The sequence below is a fragment of the Orbicella faveolata genome, unplaced genomic scaffold, assembly GCF_042242905.1.
Source record: "Orbicella faveolata isolate gen_17 unplaced genomic scaffold, um_ofav_v1 contig_36, whole genome shotgun sequence".
NCBI classification, from domain to species: Eukaryota; Metazoa; Cnidaria; class Anthozoa; order Scleractinia; family Merulinidae; genus Orbicella; species Orbicella faveolata.
The window spans coordinates 12,678,912-12,692,108 of NW_028301565.1; the positions used below are offsets into that span (position 1 = coordinate 12,678,912).

Here is a 13,197-nt window from a genome sequence, read left to right on the forward strand (position 1 = left end):
AACGTTTAGCACAAGACCAACATGGAGGTGGACAAAAATCTACCACAAGTTTGGTGTATTGATTGGACTACTCAGGGTTAATAACATGCGTACAAAGATCACCGAGAATGATCCCTAGTAGTAAGATAGAACCTCATTTACAACAGAAAATGAATCCACAGAAAGCGTCCATCTGTTAAACTACTATTTTGTCAGAATAACTCCGTCCTGAACGAATCGCATTTCACAAATCTCTCACCCTGTAATAAAACATATCATACCTTATGCTGCCAACTAACAGAGGGTCAAGTGCGTACAGCCAGTCATATGTATCTTCCTCTTTCTCTGTTGTTGTTCGTACTAGAAATCTACAATGTCTTGTGCGGATTGAGAAAACACTAAACGTCTGCAATGGATGCAAAACCGTTAAACACTTTAGAGTACAAATCGAAGGTTACACCGAGAATGAACAACAATCCTGTAAAATGAATTCTGTAAAATGAAAATGATTGATATAAACAGTCACAGTTCTAACCTAATTGTTACTTTCTGCGACCACCGTGAACACTTATTTCTTAGACTATGGTTACTTTGGCAAACGATAACAAAATCAAAGAACTTAAAACTGAGTCACTTTGTCGTAATACCCTAGAATAGCCTAAGCACTATAAAATATCTCACCACAAAATACTCAGGACACTCCACTTTGGAATGCTTCAGATTGATTAAAAATTGTTCAACCTAAAACCGAAAAGAACGAAAGTTAAAAAAATTCAAGAAATCTCACTTGAACAACCTTTAAGGAAAGACACGTTTTGTTGAATCTAAGCTTACCGGATCACCTTCCTGGCGATAAAGAAGGACGTAAGGCTTTCTAACAATCTAGGAGAACATAAAATGCAATTAAAAACACACAGGAAAGTGTATCGAGGGGCGAAGAAGGAGGTTTTACACTCACCACATAACATTTGCTCCACCTACAGCTGCAGTCGTCCATGATATGAAGATACCCTCGTTTACTTATTACCGGGCTGTGGGGCACAGATTTTAGGATAAAATCATGTTAGGTCGGTAGATAACACAAGAATGCTGCAGTTATCAGGTTTGTGACATCCTAAAGTTATGACCACCCTTTGTTTCTAGAGGAAGGTGCTAGAAACATTTCAAGAATTTTCGATGAGAAGTTAATAGATTTGAAATATATGGAGACAACGATTAAAAATACCGTTACATTAATCCTATCAAACCGATGTGGTAACCTACAAGGTAGCGTCTTTCACCTAGAATCCCCTTCATCTCAATAGACATGGCTTTTCTGCTGTGGACAGCGCCATGTTTTACCAGCCTGACTATCATGTCGAGCGTAACCTGGGGCTGGATAATAGACCATTTCCGAGTTACCTTATGCCTCTGTTTCAAAACGAGTCCTAGTGCAAAACCTTTCATAGGGAAATGAGTTTCATTTGCATGAAAATGAACCTGCAAGGGAAACACATTTTCATAAGAATGGTTTCGGACACAGAAGCAAAACGCAACTCAGAAAAGGACTATTCGAAATGTTGGGTCAAAACGCAATCTTGTTCCCAGAGTCTTCGTTCCCCTTGACCAGCGGTCGGAAAACGAGAGCTCTGGGAGCAACCATTTTGAAATAACCGAATTCTGGTGATTCTGCCCATCCAGTCTGCATCTATGGCGCATGCCTGAAATTGTTGCTCCCAGAGCTCTCGTTTTCCGACCGCTGGTCAAGGGGAACGAAGACTCTGGGAACGAGATTGGTCAAAACGATGATCGTTTTGATACGTGAACAAATTCTCCCAACTATTTTCAGGATGCGAAATAAGTAGGGACCCGAAGGAGAATGCATTCGGGAAAATTACAAGTTGTTAGTCTTACTTCTTTCTGACAAGCTCCACCTCTGGTACGTAATACTCCACTCTAGATTCTCCTTCATCCTCATTCCGCTGGGTTCCCAACGCAGTCGCACCTCCCTGTAATGATGAAGCTGGACTCTGAAGAACGTTGCATTTTACAAACAAAACAACCTTATTACAGGAACATTTCGGCCAGCTAAGTAGTCTATGTAACATACCGGTTACAGTAAAAACCTGCGTGTAAGAAGCTGGCAAAATAGGTTCTTGTATTTTGTGGTAGTACCTGGCAATTTTAGGCTAAGTAGGTTCTTAATTAATTCGTATTTTGAATGAAGGAGATATAATTGTTGATTTTTTCACTACTGTATAATGTTTTCTTCTCGTAATACAAATTTGCAATCTCAAAGTCACACTCATTGGTTGAAATGTTTATCATAACTCAGCTGTAACTCGCATATTAGAACCTCCTCTATCTTGCTTGGCTAAACAGGCTCTTATATTTTTGGTATTAAAATGGCAAATTTCTGCTAGCAGGTTCCTAAACCACTAAGTTCCTACAAGCCGGCTTTTAAAGCAACACGAGAGGGCAGGACGCTAGCACAACTTAAAATAACATACTTAAAACAAAGTTATGAACACTCCTTCTGAACAAAAGTGAAGATACAAAACAGAGTCTTAATGACCTAGCTCGCAACTTTGAAACTCTCCATAACTTTACAGTTCGCCATGAAACAAAGTTCATTGAAAAGCAAAGCTCTAGAACCTAACATTTGTCAACTGCATGAATCAAAAGGCACGCACTTGTTAAGTGGAATTCACTCACCAAAGTTTTAACCTCGCTCAAGTCTTTTTTCCAAGTTAAGAGACCAAGACACTGAAAGGTAACAGAAAAAAAAAGAGTGAAAACACCCATTTAGCTCTTAGTTTGTTTTAAAACAAGGAAATGCTTGGCTGAATGGGCTTCGTCTGGACATTACAAGTCCAGTCAGTTCTTGAAGACTGATGAGTTCCACCCTAAAACGTAACCCTAAAAAGTGACTCGACTCGTTACTTGAAAAAAGGGATCCGCAATAAATCTTTCAAGTTTTCTGAGAAGACCATGCATATTCAAAACATTCGCATACGGTTTTATGATAGATTTACCTTCTTTAACAAAGTTTCTTTCACTTTCACTGGGTCCACGTCCCTCGTAAAACGCAGCGGTTTCCCGGCAGGAATAGAAGCTATTGATAGAAACGACGAGGACAACGAAATAGAGCCGAGGCTACTCCGGCTGGAACATTCACTGCCGGCGGAGAAAATGCCCGGATCTACAAGCACCGTGTCAGGACGGTCAGAGGACATGAGCTTCTCGCCGAGACACAGGATATGACGAGCTTTACCCACCTGTAAACAGAAGAGATTGCAGATCAAAAAGCGCGTCACATACTAGCGGTACTATCAAAGGTTCAGTTGGACTGACGAAATAGCAAATGCCTTAAAAGGCAGTTATGAATTCCGTAAAGACCTAATCAACCAAAAGCTGGATCCCCAGCAAGATACCAGACGTTGTTGGATTTTATCAGTTCCCCTTGCTTCGTCTTGTGAACAGCAATTAAACCTCGGTACCCTCGTTTGACTCTTTGGGGAAACAGAAAGAGAGGTTCCACCGTTTACCAGGGACGAAATTAGTGAACGTGATGTACGCATTCCATGCCTGTATACAGTAGTCTTTTACCTCCTGGATTCGCTCCAGTTTGTCTAAATGTGCCTGATGTTCATCAATGAGTGATATCCCCCTGGGTTTCCACTCTCCTAAGTTTTCCTCTCCTCTCACATAAATGCTAGAGGTGTCCATCACCACTCTTCTCTTTGTTTTCATCACTAATGAAAAAAAAAAAACGCACATAGAACAGAAAAGATTGCAAATGTTAAAAGGTTGCTGTACTTGGAAAATTTGCACAGGATTACATAAGACGTGATAAAGTGAATTTGGTCTTTTTCAGTCCGATCACAGAAAGCACCCAAGAAAAGCACAATTACCTTAAAATGAACTTTCTACGTCAAGAACTAACCCATTTTCCTAGCTATCTGAACTTCTGGCGAAAAGGCGGGAAACTGTTTCTCAATAAAACCAAGAACAAAACGCTGCCGTCACGCTAGGGACGTTTTATTAATCTTTTTTCGGTACAAATAGGACATCATTAACATTTATTTTTTCTTCGAGACAAGGAAAATTCAACATCAAATTTCTGATGTAGTTTTCATATTTGAGTTACGTTCATAACATGATCAAGAAACAACTTGCCGCGAGTACAATTTTTATATCGAACTGTATTACGAACCATGGAAACTTTACTTACACTGTCCGTGCTCATCAGCAGGATGATAAACAAGTTCAAATATATCACTGAGCTTGTCACTAGAAAACAAGGAAAACAACACTAAATGTTAACAATATGAAACTTCCGAAGTATAAATAATAATAATAATAATAATAATAATAATAATAATAATAATAATAACGAATATTTATACAGGATAGCCCTTCGGTGCAAGAGTACTGTTATCAAAGGGGTCCTGTCTAAATAACATAATATAAAGATAAAAACAAAAAAAAAAACAAAAAAAAGCTCAAAAAAGCTTAAGCTACGAAAATATGTAAACGTACTTTTCAGGACGCTTTGAAGAGCCGAAGAAACTCCAAACAGATCTGCAAAGGTAACAATATAGAAGTTTACAGACTGTCCCTTTTATCATCACGTAATGCTTGGTGATAAAGAAATTCAGAAAAACCATGTCCCAACTGTTCTGCGCGCTCACCTGGAGGAAGTTTTTGAATCCCTTCCAAACACACAAAGAGAAATATCCTTTGAGACACAGGAAGTTTGGCAACAGTTTTCCAGCTGCCAAAAAAGGATTTCGTCTGTTAAGATCTTATCTTAAAACAATCAACGAGACGTTTGCCCCAGGGCTGTTAAACTCGAGGGCAACGACTTACGTTACTTTCAGAATACCACACTGAGAAAGTCAGTGGTAACGACACTCTACTAATTAAGTGATACTTATTTACATGCAAGTCTCGTGCCTTTTTGCTATGCTTTGGCGGCATATCATATATATTATATCAGACGTGTTTGGTCCAGCCATGGTTCGCATTTTGGCGACACGTAGTTGAGCGAAGTTACTCATGGCGAGACCAAACGGGCCTGATATTCTACCGAAGCTTACCAAAAGACGTGCGATTAGGTATTTACCCTACCAAAATTCGTCTTAGTGACACCATATCGTAGCCATATCAGGTCAAAGACTTGATATCGCAGGATATCAGGACAGTCACAGGACAGTAAGACGACTTCTGATTGGCTAATTGCGACTTTGGGTGCGGTTTGACACACTAAGTGGTACGGTGTTTCAAGTAAACGTCATGAGAACAATGAACCTTCAGAAAAACAGATAAAACCAACCTCAAGATATGCTGACATGGTGACAAACACGAGTTCCCCTGGCGGTGTTACTCTGCAAAGTGTCACACAACACGAAGGTTAGACTATGCCTGATCTCAATCAATAATAATACAACACTTGTCTAGCCCACCTGTTAAGTAAGATGGAGTTATGAAGCGACGAGTCCCAAGCCGCTTCGAACCTAAACACGCATTTGTTCTCATCCGGGTGGGACTGGACCTGAGGTGAGAGCACGTTTAAAGAGACGGTGTGGGGCGAACTCTCCCCGGCAGGGGGAGGGACAAGCGTTGTGCGGACACGACCTACAAGGAAATAGATTACCATCTTATGAGTGCTCAATTCACAACAACACTTATGAGAAACCTAGCTTGAGTTAAAGGTAACCTTACAAGAGACTATACCGCCATTGATTTCTTTATTTTTTGACTAGCACGATGTTGGAGAGGGAATCCTTGGACTGTGCGCTGTTTGTGACCATACAATTCGACAATGACTACGGCGATACGACGATCTCTCGTCTGCATTTACGCTAACAGTTAACTACGGACAGAAACCTCCAGAACAAGACGCCTCTCAATAACTGGCAAAGTTCTAGAGACAATAACGAGTAACTGCAGTTTTGAGGGACACATTGCTAGCTTGTGTAATAGATTAACACTGAGTTTCATTATTTACATTTTTGCACGTTAGGTCGATCATATTTTTTACAATATCTGTCTAATTTCTCGCGCGCTGATTGGCTCATTTCTATCATCAATAAGAGTACAGACGAATACAATTTTAATTTATGCAAACTTTCAAGTTCAACTTCCAGCTCTCAAACTGTCAACTTCTTAAACAATGATATTTTATGGATTTTTTAAGTAGCCAATCGAAAAGCGAGAAAAGCTATTGACAATGTTCGCGTCATTTTGAATGAAATTCACTTATCTTTGTTTACAGCAAGTTTACGGCGTCTTTTCCCCTCATTTATTCCCGGCATTTGACCATTTTGGGGTCTTCTTATGGTAAAAAACAAATTGACATCAGTTTTTTACGCGTCTGTCCTCTTATTGATGATAAATTTCGGCATAACATTGCCAAAGTTTACTGCGGAACCACTCGCCTCCGGCTCGTGGTTTCACAGCCACTTTGACAATGTTATGACGCAGTTTATCATTAATAAGAGGACAGACGCATAAAAAACTGACGTCAATTTGTTAATTCATAAAATTGCCACGTGCAGAGGCAGCCAGATCGTAAATTAAGTAGTGGCAAAATGCATTGTCGTGTCGTCGTCACCATTATCGGACAGTTCAAAAGTCCCGATAACAGAGCAGGAACCCAAAAGGAGCCTCCCAAAACTTGAGAAGACATCCTGACAAGCAGAAACTTGAGAGACAAAGCACAGAGATTCACAGAGGAATAGTCATTGATTGGGTTAAGGAAAGCCTATTTGCTCGCCCACTCTTAACACTGGTTATGGCTCATCGTGCCATAACTTACCAACAACCAGGTCCATAACTCGTCTTATTCTGATATCCATGGAGTTCTCGTGTATGATAGTGACAACCAGGCGCCTTTGGATTCCCTGACCAAAAAGGAATATAAAATACAACAGTTAATCATTCCTAAATCATGCTGAAGAAAAATTGCTGTGTGGTTTCTTGGTTATTACCAAGCCTATAAGTGATTTACTAACAATTTCGTTCATGTTGAAGTCCTTATTTCCATCCATTCAACGATCACAATTCGTGCTGATGTGCCGATGACATATCCTAAAAAGTGTTATTATACCTGTTCAAATTAACCCCTAAAACCCGTGCGATCAAAACTCCAACTTGTTTCATTGCCAAATTCCCGTCATCAAGAGCAAAAATTAGTATTCCAATTCCGACTTATTTGAGGTGAAAAAAAAACAGGTTATCACACTAGTAGAGTCTGGGATAGAGCAATGTTGCTGTTGGAGTTGTCTTGAGTAACCATGTGGCTACTTAAACGGGTTACGTGTTTTACGAGCTTTCTGATTGGTTGAAATAACTCGTGCAACGTGCTAAAAGTAGTCAGAGCAAGCAAACTGTTCTCATGCAAGAGTAAAACTGGACTGGACACAAATGGGTTTCACAGCACCTGACACAAGTTGCATGTTTTGCTTTGATTCATTGACAGACGACAGTCATTACAAATATTGCTTTACAGTTACTCTTGAACAGACGACTTGAACGTCTATGCAATATGGAAAATATATACCTGATGAAGAAGAAAGACTCCACCACAAGGAATGTCCGGTTTACGTCTAACAACGCACGGGAAATAACTGAAATCCAACAAATTAAATAACGATCATTAAACTTGTCAAACCGTACCTTAGCTTTAGCATAAATAACATAGTAATAACGTATTTAAAATCTATATAAAAATGTTTGTAGCATGCTTCCAAAGCTTACCAATCATGGTAAAACAAAAGGAAAAACAAACAAAAACTGATGTAGAACGCACATAAAAGTTATGTCTGTAGTAGACTGATCAACGTATATCCTGAAGTGCAAGCAATGTAAGAGGAAAGAACGTACAGCTTTCAACGAAGCAAACAAAAGTTTTCAATTACGATGAACCCAATACGATTGGCAGGAAAATGTGACAGGAAGATGAAGCCGAAAATGGAGAAAAGCAAAGTTCTCTTCGCAGGAAAGAATTATTTTGTTCCTTAGTGTTTTGACAGATCGCACTCTTCAGAAGGCGTTTGTCGAAGTTGTGCAACTTACTCTCCAGACAGTGACATTTCATAGACCTCAACCCAGACGAGCAAATCAAATTTTAGAGTGCCTTCGTCGTCACTGTAAAACAGAAGAATTTTAGTTAATTGTGAATGTGAAGATAATTCATGATAACAGAAAGCTACAACAATGTATTATTTTTATCATCAAATAATAAAAAAATACACCTTAGAAAAATAAGTCAGTTAGTGTTTTAATGTGACACTGTAACAGCTCAAAAAGCCTTCAGATAATGCTACTTCTATTTTCTTACCAGAGTTGATATGGCACAGAGACGGCAGGTGGAGAGTCTAAAATCACAACAAGAAAGAAAAAAGTAAAGAAGAACATCACTGAATGCGACCGTCATTGTACTAGTTTGTCAACTCATGGACAATGACTCTAAGCAAGTCTACGAACAAAAAGACTCAAGACTTAAAACAGACACGATGTTACCCGTTACCATTTGAAGACTTAGAATCTGTTTTGCCTTCCTTTACAATGGCCCTAATGCAAAAGTACATAACAACGAATGAGCAAAAGTACCAGAGGAGAACGAGGTATCAATTCTAATAAATAGTTAATCATTACAGCTGAGTAGAAACACCCTTATCCCTATTAAACTAACCGTCAACACCAATTGTTTTGAGTAAGGCAAGTAATGGAGAAAAGTTTGCATTCACTGGCTCGAACTGACGATGCTTAAGGTGGCCGAACACAGTTTTCAAGAGCCTATACCTAATTCAACATTACTTTTAAGCTATTTATGCTTTGGCGCCCGTTTTTTGCAAGAGTCGAGGTTAACTACAGAAAAGTTTATTCTCGCATTTTGGCTAAGGTGTATACTGTTGCCATGGCAACGGGGTTGGTTAAAAACAAGGCTTAAAAAATGGTTTTTGTTTATTTAAAAAAAATCCAGTCATTAGATTTTTTTCATCTTTTGCCCATTACGAATTGACATTAAATCCCTTCTGTCGACACTGTTCTAATAAAATTTTGACATAGGCGATTTTCGTAATTCGCCGTAAATCGTTTTCACCGCATGTTCTGTATTATTAAAAATTCCCTATGTCAAAATTCAGATTTTTTGCGATAGATCATTCACGCGGTTTCTGAACTATTTTTTTGCCAAATTTCTTGAAATTCTAACGACTGTATGGTCAGAAATCAGCAATTTTCTGCAAAAGCAATCGGTCTTAATTTTTCGAGCAACTGCGCATGCGCTGCATTTAACTGGGTTCTTTCGGTAACAAAGAAAAAGCTGAGAATTGCTGGGTTCTTTGCGTCGTTACCTTTTCTAACATATCTTTGTAATAAAAGACTAAAGCCATCAATACACTGCGTTCAATAATAGAGAAAAATAGCACAGATAGTGCGGGTGTTGAGTAAACAAAATGATCGCTCTATTGACGGAATGTTTGTTTTTACAATCCTTGTACGCGCGCTCAATTGCATCAGCAAAAGCGCGCGCGAAAACTGTGTTCGGCCACCTTAATTTGGTTTCTGTAGCATTAAAAAGTGACTAAGAGAATTGCTGGGGTCTTACGCATCACATGGCACGAAAAGGACAGATGATAATGAGGAGAGTTGTTACACTGCCTGGTTGGAATCACTTGTTCATGGATGAAGACGTTCACCCACACCCCCCCACCCCCCCGCCGCCGACTTAACCACCACACCCCAATCCATCTTCACGCGTTGCACCAACAACATGGTAGCAGCCCTTTACACTCCTGAGAGGTACTCTAATTAGTGTATGATCGCGTTCTCCCACATTGTAGTGTAATGTTCCGTTCTCACTACGTCAGAGAAATTTGAAAACGCAGCTTTCTTTCTTCGGTTAGGCCTACCGTCCCCACTAATCCGTCACGAAAACGGAGCTGTTCGAAAACGCTCTTCATACCGGAGGGATTTGAAAACGCCGGCTTCTTCTTTAAGCGTAGTAGGAAAACATTTTGAAAACGGAGCTTTTCGAAAACATGATGACATCACTTTGATCATGTCCAAGTTTTCTGCAAACACAAATCTAAAATGACCGGTGATTGTTGCGTTTTCAAATTTCTCCGGCGTAGTGTGGACAAGGCCTAAGAAGTGTGCAAAGACTAGTAAGGGGACTGTATGTTGAATGACACTGTACCTTGGAAGCTGTACACTAGACTGATGCTGCTGTGGATGATGTTGATAGTGACCAAACACTTCCACCTGAAGAGGTCTGGTGCTGATGTAATCTATGAAATCCCTTGTTACCACGACTCCAACCTTCAATTAGGAATCATGAATAGAAAGCGTTTAGAAAGACTTAAGGAAGTAGTTAGAGGCAGCATGTTCAAACCAGTCACGGTAAAAATGTTCAGTATACAACCAAAACCAGTCACGGCTTGGCGTAACAGCTCAGTAGAAGAACTTTGGTCTTGACAGAAACGTTTCTCGCAAAAACTGTGAGAAACAAATTACCAGCAGAAAGTCAAGAAACGGTATGTCACACTATCTACACCGGTGTGTTTACTTTGGTAACGCAACAGTTGAGGCTGATATACAGACGTGACAGTTGTACCTAGCCTCTGACTGACTAGATACGATAAACAGCCTTGTTCTAAGATCATATCAACAACACGAACAATATAACGACTGAAGAGCATAGCAATCTGAAAAGATTATATCGCAAAGCCGTGAATTGGGGTTTATTCCTCAAATCATGACATGATTGTTCTATGGGTAAATGTGAACACAACCGAGCATACAACAATAATACCAAACTAACTGCTTCAATTCTACAAGCGAAAGCAGTACCTTTTGCGTAAAGTAGAAGCCTAAAGGGCCGCTATTTTGGTTATTAGCGACGGGCTCAGTACAAAATCCTTCATCCTCTTCACTACAGAGAAACCTACAAAAAAAAAAAAACAAGATATTGTCAGCAGAAACCCCTGACAAGAAATCTTCTGACTCCACGCCCTAAAAATTTTGTCTCTTGTAATTTCCAAATAAACTTGCTTTCCATTTTCTGAAGTAGCCAGACACGACAAGCCCGTAAATTTACCACAAAAACATAACTACATGAACTTCTTGCGTTTTTGGAGAAGTTTTAGGTTCAACTGTCATCTCGTAGCCTTTGCAAACAAATAATCCTTCAGGTAGCTGTAATTTAATTCATGAGATAAAAAAGATGAGCGACCAGGCACAAGTACTCTATAAAGTCGAACTTTAAAGTTTACCTTATCTGACAGAATATGTCTGTGTACTGCGCTGGAATCCCTTGACCCTGCAGTACAGTGATGCTGATCACGTAAGGTTTGCCAACATGAAGTGTCCCCTTTGAGAATGGAGGCTCGGTTACTTCATCTGCTTCAGCCGCTTCTTCCGCCTCCTGTTTGAATTAATTTAGACCCGTCAAAAGTTCAGCATGATGATTAGTACATTATTTGCAAAAAATTTCGGACGTTTTATTTTCCGACACTTTTTATCGCACTTCGTACTTTGCTGAAACATAACTAACGTAAATTTATGCCTACAAAACACGTTTTAGACTGAACCAACATCTGTGAAAAATCGACGGCAAAATAAGAAAAATTCTATCAAGCCGTTACGTGTCTCAAGCCTTGTCTCAACTAGAGTTCGCTCCATAAAGGAAACTAGCGGTTTTGGAGCTATGTTAATATTTCGAACGCTTAAAATTTCGGACGCTTAAAAATTTCGGATTAATTTCGGACACGTTTTTGTCCGAAATTAAAATCGTCCGAAATTTTTTTACGAGTAGAGTAACTGAGCACGAGATTTTCTTATTGCAGTTGCTAAGCAACTTAAGGTATTCTTCAAGTACCATGATGACGTAACAGTCGGGAGTGCTCGGAAAGTACTCGAGAATGTTTTTGCTGGGTTTCGATCAAAGACAGAGAATCAGAAAAAATTGGAGAAACTGTAAGAAATCCGCGTCATCAGAAACTCTACGATACTTTGCTACAGACACAACTGAACTCATCTTTCACTCTCTTAATTATTCCTCTTTGTCACGTCTCTTCTACATACATGTAAAGGAAGTGTGAACTTTAATCCAGAGAATTCAAGTCTACATAACGAGAACGTGTTGAGAAAATTCTCTACATCTACATCTCCATCTACATCTACGTCTAAATCTACATAGTGGGGTCCTGCAAAGGGAGACGCCTATCACTACAAGACATTGAAAGTAAAAAGAGGGGAGGGAGATAACAGACCTAAAAAGAATTATATTTTATAATAAATAAATAAAAACATAATTTGAAAGTTAACTACGAAAAAACAATTAATTAATTAATATTAATGCAACAAACTGATCCCAGCTAGCATTTAAATATTGTAAACGAAGAGCTATCTTAAATAATGAAGTTTTTGCTGCACGAGACTGTAGGTTACTGAGGAGATCACCTTGAGATAAACTTCTCTATTTACATTACCGACGCCTTAGTTTACCTCTTCCTCCACTTCACTCTTCTGTTCACTATCGTCAGATCGAAAATCCAACCACAGCACGGATGACCGTCCCATGTCATCCACATGCCAAGTCTGATTATCTGCGAATCCAATTCAGCAACTATTCAGCACCGACTGAGGTTTGATCAGATTTAAAGAAATTAACAGACTAAAGCAGTAAAGTGATCGCAACAGATTCAATACCAGTGCACTGTTGAATGCTGATGGAAAGGTTTCCTTGTATATCTCCGGATTCACTGACAATAGGCACGGATTGCTCCAGGAGAACACCATACACCAAGTTACTTAGGTATATAAACGATCTGGCGAAGAAAATTATGTCAAAGGTTTAACAAATGTAGTTGCTTGATAGTATTTGAAGACTGAAAACTTTAAAATAACGTCGATAATCGTCACTTTAATACAAGCTCAAATTTTCTTTCTCCTCGTATTACTATCTCTTCACCTTTTGCATCATTCAGAATAAAACTTAAGAAATTCATTTTCAACAATTATTGATTCTATGAAAACCATAAATTGCAGATGTCCTTGTCAACATGTTACCTGCTATATCTTGCCTTGCTGGAACCTAAGCCTACAAGCCCAACTGGTTTTTATTAGGTTTCCTGGCCATCTGTTTAATTATTTTTCTGCTTTATATTTAAAAATCTATCTAAAAGTCTATTTATAATGGAAAATGAAGTAAAATACAATACAATT

At 39.1% G+C, this 13,197-nt stretch overlaps 1 protein-coding gene across 2 annotated transcripts in view; it reads right to left on the reverse strand.

The window, feature by feature from the left end:
* The window catches only part of LOC110064199 (kinesin-like protein unc-104), a 34,327-nt gene that overhangs the window by 1,366 nt on the left and 19,764 nt on the right, over window positions 1-13,197 (reverse strand). The window contains exons 32-54 of one of the 2 annotated variants that reach the window (XM_089274590.1): window positions 12,682-12,800; window positions 12,478-12,578; window positions 11,244-11,395; window positions 10,822-10,915; window positions 10,169-10,290; window positions 8,495-8,538; window positions 8,306-8,342; window positions 8,041-8,112; window positions 7,526-7,592; window positions 6,782-6,866; window positions 5,427-5,598; window positions 5,297-5,348; window positions 4,653-4,735; window positions 4,501-4,542; window positions 4,193-4,251; window positions 3,568-3,713; window positions 2,994-3,236; window positions 2,674-2,724; window positions 1,873-1,967; window positions 938-1,010; window positions 814-861; window positions 661-720; window positions 261-385 (exon numbers count right to left, since the gene is read on the reverse strand). In XM_089274590.1, coding sequence (XP_089130716.1) covers window positions 261-385; window positions 661-720; window positions 814-861; window positions 938-1,010; window positions 1,873-1,967; window positions 2,674-2,724; window positions 2,994-3,236; window positions 3,568-3,713; window positions 4,193-4,251; window positions 4,501-4,542; window positions 4,653-4,735; window positions 5,297-5,348; window positions 5,427-5,598; window positions 6,782-6,866; window positions 7,526-7,592; window positions 8,041-8,112; window positions 8,306-8,342; window positions 8,495-8,538; window positions 10,169-10,290; window positions 10,822-10,915; window positions 11,244-11,395; window positions 12,478-12,578; window positions 12,682-12,800 — 2,142 coding nt within the window. Of the gene's footprint in view, window positions 1-260; window positions 386-660; window positions 721-813; window positions 862-937; window positions 1,011-1,872; window positions 1,989-2,673; window positions 2,725-2,993; window positions 3,237-3,567; window positions 3,714-4,192; window positions 4,252-4,500; window positions 4,543-4,652; window positions 4,736-5,296; window positions 5,349-5,426; window positions 5,599-6,781; window positions 6,867-7,525; window positions 7,593-8,040; window positions 8,113-8,305; window positions 8,343-8,494; window positions 8,539-10,168; window positions 10,291-10,821; window positions 10,916-11,243; window positions 11,396-12,477; window positions 12,579-12,681; window positions 12,801-13,197 lie in introns of both variants that reach the window. The other variant, XM_089274589.1, reaches the window with a different exon arrangement.